At 37.0% G+C, this 17,146-nt stretch overlaps 1 protein-coding gene across 1 annotated transcript in view; it reads left to right on the plus strand.

Annotated features, from left to right (window-relative positions):
• The window catches only part of PRIM2 (DNA primase subunit 2), an 88,518-nt gene that overhangs the window by 17,760 nt on the left and 53,612 nt on the right, over nucleotides 1–17,146 (plus strand). The window contains exons 5-6 of the mRNA XM_038132919.1: nucleotides 4,679–4,774; nucleotides 5,616–5,753. Coding sequence (XP_037988847.1) covers nucleotides 4,679–4,774; nucleotides 5,616–5,753 — 234 coding nt within the window. The remainder of the gene's footprint in view (nucleotides 1–4,678; nucleotides 4,775–5,615; nucleotides 5,754–17,146) is intronic.

Raw genomic sequence — 17,146 nt, forward strand, 5'->3', positions numbered from 1 at the left:
AAATTAATAATCATCAGGTTTGTGAATGACAGATTTACAAGCCTCTGGAATGTTTTCTTTAAGACTCTTCATCTTTTTAATTGGTAAGAGAGCTGGGAATGGTGTCCTTTGCTAATCAAGCAATTCATTTACTGGCTGATTACACTTTATATTCTCAAATTTAATGGTAGCTAGGTTAATACTTTGGTATTCTAGTGCTAACTTAGTTTGTAGTGTGATGTGTGGCAAAGGAGAAGATTGATTAGGAAATTATTATTTTTTCTGCTTCATGCCTGGAATTGCAATTCAGCAAAGTACAGATTGACAACACTCGTTTTTGGGAAGGGTGTTGTGCCATTACAAAGTACTGAGTGCTTTGTAACTAAAAACAAATTTTAGGAACTTCACTTTCTAAGGACACCAGTGGCATGTGCACATAAATACCTGAAGCTGAGCCTTGGAAAAGGAAAGGACTTTGTGCATGGAGTTCTTGTTCCTTACTGGGAGACTTAGTAAAACTAAGTGTTGTGCATATATAGCAGTACAATGTGGGCACACATCTTTATCTCTTTGTTAAAACAGAGTAGTGATATCAATTTTATTTTGAAGTTTTCAGGCTACCTCACTGACTGTGTTTGTTTAGCCAAGCCCTGCATATTAAATTATTCATTTTTTAATTTAAATTTATGTGTCTTTGTGTTTCCAGGACAGTTCTGTGATTAAAAGTCAATGAATAAACTGCATGTAGAAAGCATGTAACCTAGAAATAATGGAACTTGTGCTGAGTACTTGCTTCTTTCCCTTCCTCTCTTTTTCGTCTTTATTTTTCCAAAGTCTCAGGAATTTGCAATGAATTGTTGAATTTCAAGCTATGCTACCTGACCCGTGTCAGTGAAAGGGAAGATTTTTCCCTGGTGTTCTTTGCTTGTGCAAAGCAAAGTCTGACACAGTGATAAGCAGCTTGCTAAACTGGCTGCGAATGAACAACTCGAAACTAGTGAATTCTTTTCTGTGAGGTGAGTTTGATCAGTTCTGTGTGGAAGGTCAGATGATGACCTGGTGAGACCCTCAGAGGACTCTGTTTTTTTTTTTCAATATTTTGAGCAACAGTGTTTTATCTGGTGAAGATCACCAAGTTCTGTCAGAAGTTAAGCAGCCTGTTTATCTTTCTAATCTCGGTTAGAATCCTAAAAGCTGTATTTGATTATATCTAATTTTTTAATGATTACTGGAATGTGTATTTGCAGGTGCTATTTTAGGATGAAATTATTAAATATGCAAACTGAAGTACTCTTATTTAAATAATTAAAAACCCTAAAAACAACAGTAAAAAAAGAAGCTTTTCTAGCTTCTGTGAACTAAGAAAAATGGGGATACATGTTTCATGATGCTCTGGATGCAGCAATACGGGCATGGCCTAACTGAAAGCTTGAGTCTGACTTTAGACTATGGGTAGTGTATTTCTTTGCATCGCACCTTCAGTCAATCTGATGTGAAAATGGTGAAATCATTAATGCAAATGGAAGGTTATTTTTCATGTTTCAATCTTTAGGGAAGCCAGTTTTATTTTTGAGTGCATTCTGGAGTCATTTTCCACCTTTAGGTAGGGGCTAGGATTATCCTTGTTTCTTCTTCCTCTTTCTGTTGGCTGAAAAGATGAAGGCAGTGTGAATTTGGAGGAGCAAAGTGGTGGTGGGGCTGCTGAATGCTTGCCTAACCTATAAGATACTTGAGCCTATAAGAAGTAAATTATTTAACAGCTTTATGTATATAATTTATGTACATAATAAATAATGTTTTGCAATTATATTAGTGTTAGTTTGAAAAATAAAATTTCTGATAAAACTGTGTTTTTGGTCACACTGTCCACAGTCTTACCTAAGTCTTTAGTCATGCCAAATTAACCTGTTTTCTGTGAGGGTTCACCAGGATCACTTTTACCCCAACAATGTTAAATTATTTGCTAGTGACATGCAAGAAAATCTAAAATGATTGTCATTACCTCTGTACAAAATTTATATGGTCAAATTACTGATAAAGAAGGATGTAGATAGCTTGTGAAGTTTGGAATAAATCCCCCTTGAAATAAAATGTAATACTGGAAAAAATGGTTTTGTTGATAAAATTAAGCTGATTTGTGTTAGAAGAGCAAATAAAAAAGGAATCCTTGCCTTTCCCTCTTCTTGTTCTCCCCTCAATATTGCTGGCCTGTCTGTAATACAATTTCTGGACTCCTTTAATAGCTCTCTGGAAAAAAAACTCTGCTCTGTTCTTGGCTTAGTTTGTTTGGTGGAGTTATTTTTATTAAGATATCCTACAAGAAATAGTGAAATTGTAACCATCATTGCTATACAATGTGTTGTACTGTTTTTATTTGGTCAGTGTATGTACATGGTCAGTGGGGGTTTGGAATGACATGGTGGACAGGCTCTCCTAAGGAAATTCTACTAAGAATGCATAAAACTGTTACATTTGAAAATGGACGCCACTATTTTTGAATTAAAGTGAAAACTTTGGTCTCTGGTAGGTGAAGGGCAGGCTGCAGGCTGATGCAGTGACTTTACTTAGACATTTATACTTACTTAGACAAGAAATAGATCATCTGGAAGGAATAATGGAGTTTTGGTACCACTGTGTAAAATTTGTGTATAGTTTCAATGTGTCATGAAAAGCAGGAGTTTTTCAAAGTCTAACAAGAATCAGATTGTTAATGAGAGTACTTTATAGAAAGTATTTTCTCGTTTCATTTACAGAAACAAATTTAATTGTTTTGATACAGCTATTTCGTTAAAGAAGAATGCTTTCTTTACACGCTGCTGAGCTTTACATTTTTACATGCAGAAATAGTATGCTGTTGTGTATTTCCTTTCTCTTCAGAGCTGCATTCTTCTGCCTTGCTGGCATCTTTATTATTTTTAAAGCCGGTTTTTCCTAGGAGAATACTACAGAGTGCATCAAGATGCAGACAGAGTAACCATAAGCCTTCTCAACACTGCTGCCTTGGCTATTTCATATGCATATATCAAATCACTGTTTTTCACTAAGCTACTTGTCCAAGTTTGAAATTAAATGGTCCTTCCTATGACTTCCAAGAGAAGCAGAGGTTTTTTTGTTTTCTTGGGTTTTTCAGTTGAAAAGGAAAAAAGTTTTGTTGAAATGCCCATTTAGCTGTATATCAGTGTTGGTCAACAAATTAGGTATTCTACTCCATTCAGAGAATAAAACTGCTTAAGCACATCCCCTCCCATGGAGAGGAAAGACATCGGGTGACTTTATCTTGCGTTTGGAGTCTGCACATCTATTGCATGTGATGGCTTGGACTTGGTTCCTGACTAGTCTCTAGAAACTACCTTGACTGCAGCCTTGTATCAGCTCACAGCAGGTACTGAGCACACACATCCAGCTCGTGGAGAGCAGTGTCACACAGCGTGTTATGTTTTGGTGACACTCCTGTCTGTCTACGTTTTGAGAAGGTATTCTGCCTTCCTTAACATTTAAAATCCTTTCAGTCAGGGACTACTCCCATTATACTTCATCAAAAGCACATTATGCGTGGATTTGGGTGCCACAATATAAGAAAGATATAAAGTTATTAGAGAGTGTCCAAAGGAGGCCACGAGGATGGTGAAAGGTCTGGAGGTGAAGCTGTTCGAGGAGCAGCTGAGATCACTTGGTCTGTTCAGCCTGGAGGAGACTGAGGGGAGACCTCATTGGGATCTGCAACTCCCTCATCATGGGAAGAGCAGGGGCAGACACTGATCTGTTCTCTGTGGTGATCAGTGACAGGACCCAAGGGAATGGCCTGAAGCTGTAACAGGAGGTTTAGGTTGGATATTACAAAAAGGTTCTTCACCCAGAGGGTGGTTGGGCACTGGAACAGCTCCCCAGGGCAGTGGTCACAGCACCAGCCTGACAGAGTTCAGGAAGTGTTTGGACAATGCTTTCAGGTACATGGGGTGACTCTTGGGGTGTCCTGTGCAGGGCCAGGAAGTGAACTTCATGATCCTGATGGGTGCCTTCCCATTCAGCATATTCTATGATGTGTATTTATGTATATGTACTATTTAAGTGTTTTTATTAGGAAATGTAACACTGTGATTTTCAAGTACTTCAAGCTGTTAAATTAGAGCATTGCTGCTTTACTCACATGTTTCAAGAACTGCAAAAGCACTAACACTTAAAGGACAATAAAGATACCATTGTTCTCACTCCTTAGAAAAAGTTAAATTCCTGAGTATAAGATTAGATATAGTTTTGTTAAATCTGTATTTAAAAATAAGCTGAAATGGTTCTTTTTGTTAAAATCTGTTGAAGTTCTTACTAACTCCCATTTATTCATCTTGATTTGTTTTAATGCATATCTAGAGATAAGCAAAGATTGTCACAAGTTTTATTTTAGAGAAATTGACTTCTAAAAAGTGTGTTTTACAGCTCTTGTTAATGCTTAAAGGGCAGATTTTAAACTACAATAATTTTTACTTCAGAGGGAAGGTTGCTTAACATTATTGACCACTAATGTTTTGCTGGTCTCTGTTTAATTAATTATTAGTGATCACTTACTGAATATGTAGCTCTTTTTCTCTTTTCAACTAAACTGATAATATTACAAGTTAAGTAATATTTTAGCTCATGCTAATAAAATAAAGAAGCCTTTGTCCTAAAGTACTTCAACAGTATTAAAATAAATTCTTAATTTTAGATTGGTGAAGACCTGAAAAATCAATTGGCTAATGAGCTGAGTGCATCAACTCCTGGCTTCAGTCTGCCTAAAGTAAAAGAACAAATGTTCTATAAGGTAAGTAAAAAATTGATGAGTCCCACAGATCTGTATTCATTTTTTCTCAGTTAAATGCAAAGTTACTAATTTTAGGTTTACCTAATAGCCACAGTAAGTCCAAGTATCTAAAAGACTAATGAGAGTTCCTCTACTTCATGTAAGTATAAGGGTGGAGGGAGGGACTGGGAAAATGAAGGAAACTTCAAACTACTAATAATGTCTTCCGTCCTCTTCTGCCATCCCTTACTTTTTCTACAAAAATGATCTTAAGTTTTGATGTTTCCCAGACAAATGACTTAATTTACCTGGCTGTCAGATTGTTCAGGATGGAGACATTGTCAAACATCTGTTGCTGAAATTAGGTTTGGTCTGATTGTATTAGTCAGAAATTCATTTTGCAAGAGAGCAAGGGGAGAGGAAAAAATTTGTAATGTGGCCCGCTGATTCTTTGAAGTGAAGCTGGTTGGGTTACAGATGAGATTGCAAAGCCTTTTGTGAATCAAATATTTCCAGATGTTAGAAACAGAAATCCATTTTCAAAAATCAGTGAGTGATGCAAAGCTGCATAATTGGATCAATACTTGTGGACACAAACTTTGAAGTGCCTTATTTTGCCTAGTTGCATGATTTGCCTAGTTGCATGACTTTCTGTAAGCAAGCAATATTTTCCCACCAAAATAATTATTAGCTATTCCTAAGTCAAGATTTAATTTCTCAGACTTTGAGTTTTGTCTGGAGACAATGTTAAAAGACAGAAAATGACTTAAAGCTTTGCTGGTCCATCTTGAATCTTAGGCCTGTAAACATTGTTACTGTGTTATTTTTCTATTACACAATGTGGGTTTTTCTTCTTTCTCAGGTTGGACTTGCAGATGCTGTGGATTTATTTAGAGCCAGAAGAGTATTTATTAAAGATGGCTTTGCCTATGTGCCCTTTAAGGAGATTGATGTGATTGTTTTAAATAACTATAGAACAAAATTGTCTAAAGCACTGGCGGTAAGTCAGATGAAGTCTGATTTTCACAACTCTTGTGGTATTTCTTGGTGACACTCCTGGACAATAACCTTTTTGGGTTTAAAATGTATATGCTTCCATCTGGAGAATAACAGAAACCTTTCTACAAGTACTGGTAGCACTAAAAAATGTTCATTGTGAGCTGTGTCCATTAACTTCAAATGGTACTCAGCATATAATGTACATTCTAAAGAAATTTGTGCTAGAGGATTTTAGCAATTGTTTCACAAAGAGATAGTAACATGCCCTTTCATTCAACATGTTAGCTCTATGCACACAACTGTTTTTTCTGCTAGTGTCTATCTTTCCTCCCACAACATTTTGCAACAGTTTTTTGTTTGAACAAATAAAACAGTTGTGGGTTTTTACTCTATGTTCTGTTGGTGAGGACTAAGATTAGCTCACTTGGTTAGAGCATGGTGCTAGTAATGTCAAGGTCTTGAGTTCAGTCTCTGTACAGGTCACCCACTTAAGAGCTGGGCTAGGAGGTCCTTGTGGGTCCCTTTTAACAGTGAATATTCAATGAACACAAATGAGGATAAGCCAGAATATGTCAGGCAAAGGTAAAGTTTTTGTTGCATGAACATTTGAGTTACCTTATCTAGTTAGGACATCTGTGGTAAACACTGTATGTGAATGTCTTTCTGTTAGTAATTCAGTGATCAGTTCAGGAATTGCTTGTTTTACGATATCTCTGAGACTCTTCACAGGGTTTAAAAGGGGGTGTTCATGTCTAATACACAAAATTTTAGTCATAGAAAATGCAGCATTGAATAACATGAAGACAGTTTGGATTGCTCTTCAAAAATGTTTTCAAAGCCTTGTATTGTTATATTACATTAATGCCAAGGTTGACCATGAGCATTTAGTAAACAAACAGTGGGAAGCAAAAATTCATGCCTTTATCAAATTAGAAAATTAGCATACTGCAGTCTTATCAATTTTGAATATAACTGGAGTTTGTGGAATTATTTAATATACAGTGAAAATTGTGATAGTCTTATGTGAGCATTTTCATTAGAACTCTTTAACAGAACTGCAACTAGAGGTGCCTGTATTTGAGTTGATGCATAATGTTTTTGCTGAAAGCTGATAACACTTGTGTGGGATTTAAAAGGAAAGAACGTATTCCACAGAAATGTAGCTAAATATGGACGTTATCTGCATCTATTCAAAATACTTTGAAGAAGCTTTGTGAACATCTGAAAATTGTGTGTTGTGTGAATAGCTGAGAAGTCTGAAAAACAGTAAGAACTGCAATGAGTAGGCCCTGGCTTAGTTTGAGGAGAAACCTGAGAACACACACTATCTTACATATTATTAATTTACTATCTTACATATTATTCATTTCACCCAGATTGCATCCTTAAAGGCAATAACTGCATTATAGGAAAGAAGTACTTCTTTATATGATACTTAGTAGTTGTGCTTTAAAAATTTGAACACTCATGACCTAGGAAAACTATCTTCTAGAGAACTGTATTTGAAGTTATTGTGGTGCTTCACATTAGTCTTGGTTCGCATTAGTCTTTTAATATATAAGCTTTGTTTAATAAAGTTCACCATGTTTTTTAGGTAAGGGATAAAAGATTAGTGATTTCTGTCCTATTCCAAAGCTCCTAATTGAACTTGTGGGGTTTTGATTACTAACTTACTAATTTAGAAACTGTATTTAGTAAACTGCTTCTGTTGTGAGAGTTGCAGGGGTCCCAGGATGAGGGAAGACATGAGAATCTTGACTCCATGTTTCAGAAGGCTGATTTATTATATTATGATATATATTATATTAAAATGCTATATTAAAACTATACTAAAAGAATAGGGAGAAAGGCTGGACAGGAATAGAAAGGAATGAGTAACAAAGGCTCATGACTGACCAGAGAGTCTTGCCTAGCTGCATCCTTGATTGGTTATTAAGTGGAAACACCTCACATGGACCAATCACAGATGCACCTGTTGCATTCCACAGCAGCAGGTACTTATTGTTTACATTTCTTTCCTGAGGCTCCTCAGCTTCTCAGGAGAAGAAAATCCTGACAAAAGGATTTTCATAAAAATGTCATGGTGACATGTTTCAGCTAATTTTAGCCGGCACAGTGCACAGCTGAGAGATGCTAGGGATAATATTGAGTCTTTGGAAATGAAGGTTGAAGTTCCAGCATGTTTTACTGAGGTTAGTCTAATGTTAACTCTGTTACACCAGAGGCTTAATTGAAGTGTGATACTTGGGAGCTGGATACTTAGTGTAGTTTTCACTGGAACAAAGCTATAAACATCAATTACATTTCAGTGAACCTGTAAGAATACACATTTTTCAAGAAAGGATTGTGTATATATAAATCCATAGAATAATCTTAACAATTTTTCTCAGCCATATCTGGACTGAAGAGGCAGAAGTTATGATGCAGTAGCACAATTCAAGTATTGTTTGTGAAAAGTAGTTGTTGAAGTACTGTTTGTTCTGGGCCCAAGTTCTGCAAGTACAGCTGGTTTAGCTGTGCTTTTTTAGGACATGGATGCTTTTTTGTGTCCTCTGCAAAAGAGCAATCAGACAAGAGAAATGTGTTTCATTTCAGGCACTCTGGTGATACAGAGGTCTTCACGACTTTGCACAGAAGTTGTGCATCATGGCCAGACTTAATTAAGAAGTAATAAAGCCTTGAACATCACCACCTGTTTTTTTTTTTAATTTGTCTCTTAATGAGTATATCTGATAACATTACCACTTTGGTAAGCATTACTTGTATGTTCTTTTGGGAGTATGTTTTAGTGGTTTTGCAGCATTTGGTTGTTCACACTTTGTTCTCAGCACTTTCTAGTGGACAATCCTTGTATTAGAATTTGAGAATTTAAGACTGTAATGGCGTGATAATCTGAATTAGGCTTACGCTATTTCTAAAGAAGAGGTTTGTAAATTCATGAATGGCATCAAGCTGGGTTGGAGTGTGATCTGCTGGAATGTAGGAAGGCTCTGCAGATCTGGGTAGGCTGGATAGATGGGTGGAGATGAGGGGTATGAGGTTCAACAAAGCCAAGTGCTGGATCCTACACTTGGCTCACACCACCCACAGGCAGAGCCACAGGCTGGGGGCAGGGTGGCTGGAAAGCTGCCCTGCAGAAAAGCCCTGAAGGTGCTGGTTTACTGCCAGCTGAACGAGATCCAGTCTGTGCCCAGGTGGCCATGAAGGCCTTGGGCATCCTGGTTTGTATCAGCAATAGTGTGGCCAGCAGGCCCAGGGCGGTGATTGTCTCCCTGTACTCAGCACTGCTGAGGTCACACCTCAAGTCCTGTGTCCAGTTCTGGGCCCCTCAATTCAAAAAAAGACATTGAGGTGTGTTCAGAGAAGGGCAACAGAGCTGATGAAGAGTCTGCAGGACAAGTCCCGTCAGGAATGGCTGAGGGAGCTGGGGTTGTTTAACCTGAAGAAGTGGGAGCTCAGGGGAAACCCTATTGTTCTCTACAGCTGCCTGAAAGGAGGCTGTAGCAAGGTTGACCTCTACTTCCAGGTGATTAGTGACAGGATAAGAAGACATAGCCTCAAGCTGCACTAGGGGAGGTTTAGGTTGGATAGCAGAAGGAATTTCTTCACTGAAGAAGTGATTAGATATTGGAGTGGGTTACCCAGGGAGGTTGTGGAGTCACTGTCCCTGGAGGTGTTTAAGGAAAGACTGAACATGGCACTTGGTGCCATGGTCTGTTTGATGAGGTTGTTTGGTCATAGGTTAGACTTGATCAAATGACAGGTTTTATCTCAGGTCTTTTGTAGCGTAATTGATTCTGCGATTCTGTGACATTGAGCAATACTTCTGGTTTTGACAATCTGCTCCATACTTCTAATGTACAAAATACCCTGGTTACAGATATTGGGGAGATGGTTTTTCAAGCGTGTAGTTTCTTACAGCTCTCATTAGTAGCATAATTTTTCAATGTTAAAGCACCATAGGTTTCCAGTGTGGGTTGTTTGTGCACTATTATTGATTATTTGTACTTGATCTATGTTTTGCTTCATGGAGCTGATTTGGTGCTACTCTAAGTAATCACATGCACAGGTTGTTGGAAGGAGTTATGCCTATGCAGGAACGATATTATGATGGCCTGCTCTGTCTTTTCCAAGGTGTTCTGCTGTTGTACACCTTATGGGAATGTGCTTGTGCTAAAGATGCTCTTCTTAGGTCTCCAAATGATTGAATAATTTGGGTGGCTACCTAGCCTTGTTATATTGCTTACTGCATTGCAGATGTATGTCACCATCCTGCATACTAGAGTGATTCTACTTGGGGTTGTAAGGGAAGAATAGAATGAGAGTGAATTGATGTGTTGACACTGAGCTTTGAAAGAAGAGTAAATAATTCATAGCACTGACTTTTAAAAAAAGTTTTATGTTGACACTGGCAGAAATTCAGTTCAGTTCAGTTACACTTTAATCACTTACTAGTCAAGCCCATGAAGCATTCAGATGTTCTCTTTCGTTATTTAAAAACAAGTTTGACATCCCAACTGTGGCTATTTCTTGAGGCTTTATAATAAGAGGAGTTGATATTAGTCAAGCCTTCTTGGCAGTTCCAAGTGCAACTGAAGATGTTAATTTTATGTGTGAAATCAATACTGCAAAAGCCTTCTTTATGTATTCTCTGACCCATTTGATAGTAAATAATTTCCTTGTGCCATTAATGATGATTAAACTGTAGAAAGCTTAAACATTTTCTGTAATGTGAGCTGTAATGTTAGCTCAACAATTGTTTTATAATGTAACACAATTTAAATTCATGGAAGTTTGCTTAATGTTTTATTCATGAGGGTTTCACTGCATTTACACTAAGATAGAAAATTATGCATCTCATATTTGGGGAAAGTAGTTTTAAATTTTGATTTATAAAAGAAAAAAAAATCAGAATATTCAGCTTAGTGTCATGGCACAGACACTAATCACAGATCTACATCAGAGCTGTATTGGACTCAGTACTGCATAAAACAGGATTGCTCCAGAGAAATCTGAAGTGAGACAAAAGGGGGAGAGGATGGAAGAAGCAGCCAACACATGGACACAGGATGAAAGGAGGAACCCACACAGAAGCAGGTGGAGAGTCCTGAAGGAACCACAGCCTGTGGAGAACCCATGCTTAAGCATGGGTTTTTTGTTTTTGTTTTCCTGGAGGACTGCATCCCATGGGAGAAAGCCCATGCCAGAGTGGGGGGATCCTGAGCAGGCAGGAGCTGTGGAGAGGAGCTGTTCTGGACCGGTCACAGCTGCCCTGGGGGAGGAGAGGGAATCTGGGGTGAAGGGACACAGTGCAGCTGATGGGAGAGGGAAGCAAAGGCCTTGTCTTGTTTGTCTTTGCTTCTCAGTACCTGAGTCTAATTGACAGTAAATTACACTTATTTCTCTCATGTTGAGTCTGTTTCACTTGCAGGGATAATTGTTCATCAATCTCCCTGTCTTTATCTGTGTGGGAATTTGGCCCTTAGGTTGGGGTGAGTTATCTGTGGCTGTTCTTCTAATATTTTGTCATGGGGCTTGTAGTTCTGCTGAGGTTGGATGCTGGAGGGAAGGAGGCTCAGCACTCTGGTTCTAGCTCACACAGCCATGTTAGCTTCTGTGTTTTCTGGGCTCTTTCTCTGGAAGAGCTCCCTGATAAATTCAAGATGCGGGGATCCTAGATACTGAAAAACCCGACTCTGACTGGGATGCCTCCCAGTAGTGTTTGAATCAAATAGATTGAATCTTTGTCATTTTACCTTAATTCAGGAAATGCTTTGTCCTAAAGTTTAGTGGTTTTTGAACAATATATTTTAAAGCTGTAAGCTGATGCTTGAGAATGTGTAAATATTCCTGCTGTGTGAGTGCTTTTATGGTGTGTTGAAGAGTTTATTTTACAAAGACTTGTAATTATCTATGCTAGCATTACTGAGCCATAGATTTATCGTACTTGTTTTTAAATACTGCCCCTTTTTTTGCCTAGCAATTGAAGTAATAACTTGGCTGGTCTCTAAATTACTGCAAAAAGGTTGCTTTTGTGAAAACTCTTTGCCAGAACATCATATAACATCTTACTGTTTGCAAATTAAAATATAACCTAGCAATAGCACTAATTGGTGCCGTAAGAAATTGATACCAATATTAATACATACAATCTTGACAGAGTGTTTTTCTTCCTAATTTAATACCAGTACTTTTAAACTTTGAATTACTATCTTTTGTAATCTGAAAAAATGTCTACAAATAAAATTGCTGGGTTTTGAGGACTCACTGCAAAAGGAAGACCTCACTGGTGTTTTCTAATTTTCTATATTTTTTCTTGATTCTGTTCCTGATTTGGCATGTAATTTTTAAACAGTTAGAAATGGGAATCAAATTAGTTGCATTACTAATATTCGTAATGATTTGTCTTTTAAAATGAAATATTAGTCAAACAAATATGCTATTTTGGTTGACTTATGTGTCCTAATACGACATGAAAAGACAACACGGACACTGCTGCTCTCCAGGTGAACAAAAAAGAGGGACCTTTATTTTCTGACTCTAACATTTATAGTTTTCCAAAAGTGACAGTGGATTGGAGGATGACAGTGCCACCTCTCCAATGACACTGAATAGACTAAGAGTCCATCAATTCTCTCCTCCTCCATGAAAGAATGCAAAACATAAGTTGTTTACAGAACTGTGTGTGAGAAAGTTTGTTACAAGAATGCAAACATCAGAAGGCTTAGCAAGGTCTTCGAAAATCAGGGTGACACTTAGGCTATAGTTACAAAGAACCTCCTAATTCAGAAAAGTATCAGTATACATAGCACCATCTGTGAAACATTTTCTTCCTAAAACACCTATATTTTTAAGCAGTGGAGCAGAAGGCTTTATGTGGTGGCATTAATGTTGAGAAAGTATGATTGATGATGGTCTTGTCACTTGAAATTCACTTCAGGTGTTGTGTTCCCAATGTTAACTTAAAGTAATTCACTGTAACATAAATGGATGATTTTTATAATATGCACACACAAGGTTAGTAAGGTAATAACTTAGGCAGTGTAAGGTAAAACGTGATTACAGTGACTTTGTCCTCTGAATCTTTCAGGTAAAGTTTGCAGTGAGAATTTTGCAGAGAAGCAGCTGGTCTTGGTTTCTGAGTATTACAAGGGCATTGTCTAAGGCACAGGTCAACTGAATAAAATGGTGATATTTTGAGTGGGAGAAGTGATATTCAGGGAAATTATTTAGAGAGTGAGTGTGTGTCTGTGTGTGTGTGTCAAGAGAAGACTGAAGCTTGTATGTGGATTTGTTACTGGACTTTCCTTTGTGGATTTTTTTTGGCCACTGTCCCATTGCTATTTTCTAAAATACATCCTTCAGTGTTTTATCTCCTGTACTAACTGAAGTACATGTGTTCCTTCTAGAGGCCACATGGATTGCTAACATAATTATAAATAATGTTAGGAGGCTAAATGAAATTTGATTGTATTCAGCATTTTTTCTTTCTATTTCTTCTCTTGTCTTCTTGCATCTTTCATACAGAGTATAAGAGTTTAAGTACAAAATTTGCAGCATAAACAATTGCTGTGGTCTCTGCATAGTCCTGTCTGGTTTGATTTGTATGCAAATGCTTCAATCTTCAAATCCACAACGATATTTCATGATAGTCAAGCTAACAAAACAAGATTTGCAGTATTTGAAGCATGTGGAAGTCTTGCCTAACTAAGTAAGTTGTTCCCCAAATTTCAGAAAAAATTTGGAATTGAATAAATTAGTTGGAAGTGCAATTTTATTTCTATGTTGTGTGGTAGATGTGGTAACCTGAAAACTCGTCACTTAATGTGGCACTATTAAATGTCATTTATTAATATGCTGGTAACAGTAATTTGTGAATGATGCCCTTTAGTCAGTGAGAAAGAGCTGCAATGGCATATGCAATTGCTGAGTAAACAAAAGTCTGGATCTCAGGATGACACTGTGCTACAAATTTGCATTTTTCCTGATATTTTCTGATAGTGGCCTGTGACCCACAGCCATTGGCTGTGTGATAGCTGTGGCAGTATCTATCTGGAGTTGATTTCATCCACTGTACTCTGACTTAGCAAGTTCATGGAGCAGGCAGAAAGAAATGGGGTGAATCACTAAAAATTGTGATGACTACCTCTCCAATTACATGATTTTTTCCCCCACACATTTTGCAATAAAATATAGAGAATGGCTGTTCTCCTTAGTTAAGTATTATGATGTCCTAAGCCAAGGAATGTACATTGCACATGTGACATTAACATGTTTGTTGCCTTTCCTACTAATGATAAAGATGGGCTGACCTTTGGGGAAGGGCTAAATTTTAAATAATTTTTTCAGGTAGAAGGAAAAATTGGAAATGACTGTCAGTAGATCAAAATCAGACTTGAAATAAATTGAACACCTGGTAGTCATCTCAGGTCTTGGCAGATTAACTTATAGAATCTTCTTAGAGGTTGGAGCACTCCTTAAAGCAGTGAGTTTCAGAGTAAAGTATGCACAAGTTTTATCTCAGCAATGCCTTTGCCAAGATGTGTTTAAAAGAAATTCTACTGTAAACTAATTTTAAAAAGCCCCACTAATTTTACTGATTACACAACTCAAGTGTTTTGAACTCTTTTAAAGAAAAAAGTAGCAATATGCTTTTGGAACTTACTGAATATTTATTTTCAGACTTAAATATAGACAAAGTAAATATTTTTAGAAATGCTTGTCACTGTCAGTGTTGCTGCAGCTAATTTCTGCAGCAACAGAATGAGGGTGGCCTCATTGTATGACTTTCCATTTTACTGCAGTTTCCCAAAGGAAATTTTATCTGTTAATGTATTGCTTCTTAAATTAATTGCTAATTTGCATACCTATGCTATAGAGGAAGTGGACTTTTTTGTAGTTCTTGTAAATGAAGATTATTTTTCAGAATAACTTTTTCCTAATAATAGGAAAGTAGGGTGTGTTTCAGAGGGTGTATATTTGAACAGAATTTTTAGAACAGAAAATATTCCTGAAACATGATTTAATTAGGCTGCAAATAAGAGTTAGAATAGTTAAACTTGGCTGTGGTAGCATTGGAATCCTGCCCCCCACCCCTTCCCAGCTGTGGCTTCATTTTGCACCTCTGGCTTGAAAAGAAGCAGGTCCCTGCTTGGATAATGACTTGTCTCCAGGAAAGCATCAGGTGCCTCTGCACTGCCTGTGCTCTGCTGCCAGGCTCCTACTGGATCATCACTTTCCTTCTAGTGGCCACTGACCTCCCTGCCTCGGGAGTGTACCGCTATATCCCGGGATGTTTGGACTGCAGGGATGTTTTAAAGTAGGATAATCATTGATTTGGGGCTTCTTTTGATTTGATTTCCTGTTGGATTATTCTGTAGATCTTACATGAGTTATGTATGTTTGGTAGAGTCAACATATGTAAATGTTTTCTATCATCTCATTGGTCTGATGGTAACTGTGTGAGGGAGGAGGCATGAAGTACTGTAATATAAATATTTTGTTGTTAAAATGGATTTTGGAAGGTGATGATGTATTTGGAAGTTTCCAGTTCCATGTGAAAATTTGTAAAATCTTGTATGTGCTCTGTAGATTTTTGCAGGGACACTGAACTAGCTGTCCAGTGTCTGAGTTGTAGAAAGGCAGAAAATAAGGTGAAGTATCAGGGAAAAACAGACCAATGAAGATCTACTCAGTTTCAATTTACATGTAGCTTGTGAAAGATTTTTTTGGCTATAATTTTTTTCTGTGTTTATGTAAACAAATTTCTTTTCATGTAAATACTAGTATTTCTCTGTTTGTAAGGATTGATGTTTAATTTAAATAATCTGTATTCTTGAGCAAATATCAGAAAGCAAAGGTCTTTTTATTACCATCTGTTGCAAGTTAAGCAAAATGACTTGGTTTATTAATGACTGCAGCCTTTGTTATGCGTGTCCACATGAAAAAAAATTGATTGAATTTGGATGTACTGCTTAGAGCTTTAAGAAACAGAAAAACCAATGCATTTTCCCTGGGTTTTTTTTTTGTAGCTGCAATGGCAAAGTGAGGTGAAGGTTGTTCTGTTATCAGATTTCTTAATACCAAGCATTATTTGTGTTTCTTTTTCATCCATCCTTTTGATTTATAGACAGTAAAAATAAAATTTAAAAATATGGTTGGAAATCCCAACACACTGCCCCCCACCCTCTCTCTTTAAAACTGAAGTGTGAATCAGGAGAACCTTCTTTGGGGATGGTGGAAATGTAGAATTACTTTTCTTCAAAGTAAGGAGAATGCCACCAGTTGTCAGAATAAATGAATAAAACTATTAATCACTTCTTACTCCAGATGACAGGCTTTTAAAGTAATTTTTGGAGGAGTTGAGTCTCCCAGGCAGTATGTAGAATGCTAGGCATGTGACACCCCTTGCTGACAGAAAGCAAATACTTGTTTTTAAATAAAAGCTGATGATAGCTCATAGTGCATGAGCAAGTAAATAAAAGAAATGTAATAGGAAAAAATAAAAGCAATGAATTTAATTTAGCATATATTTAAATTTAAAATCAGTCTCTTATTTGTCACACACAATACATTTTGCTGTGTTAGACACTTTAATAAGTGTGATTTCAAAGGCAAATTACACTATTTCTTTTGAAATATGATTCTAAACTTTACTAAAATTCTTTCTCTAGATTGTTGCTATTGAACAAATATCTTGGGGTGAATCGGCTTTTAAATTTGGTATGTTCTCTGATGTTAGTGTCTAAGAAACAAAAGGATTTGGAGAGCAGGCATCTTGATGCCCGTAGTTAGCTTTTCTTTCTTCCCTGTCAGTGCTTTTATCACTCATAGTACAAGTAGCCAATTTTAGACTAACCAGTTTTAAATAGCAAATGCAGTTGGACTTTTGATCTTAAGTTATTTCAGGAGGAATAAGTGTAGTGGTTCATTTGAGGATGTGCTTTTGCCAAAATTAAGGCTGTGGAATAATCCCTGGTTTTCATCATTAGTGCCTTTTCTAGTGGAAAGCTATTAGACATTTAGATTAATCTATATTTTTTTTTATATTCTAGAATAATTACTGTTAGAGCCTGCAATAACAACAGAGATGACTGAACTAATAATTAGAGAAGCAATAATAAAAAATTCTTCAAGCTACATGTTTTTCAAACCAGCTCCGTGTTTAGATCTGTGACTTTGGGAATTTATAATGGCTCCAAGACAATGGGTAATTATTATGAAATGAAGTTCACAACTTGGTACTCAGCTCTTAAGAGAGTTGGATTTTTTCAGGCACATTCAGGATGTGGGATACTTGAATTCGGTTGGTGCAAGGGAGAATACAGGGTGTGAACATGAACCTGTGCTCTGCTGCTGAGGGATTCAGGAGTAGATGTAGAGTAGTGGAGGATG

This window comes from Motacilla alba, chromosome 3 (genome assembly GCF_015832195.1).
Source record: "Motacilla alba alba isolate MOTALB_02 chromosome 3, Motacilla_alba_V1.0_pri, whole genome shotgun sequence".
Lineage (NCBI taxonomy): Eukaryota > Metazoa > Chordata > Aves > Passeriformes > Motacillidae > Motacilla > Motacilla alba.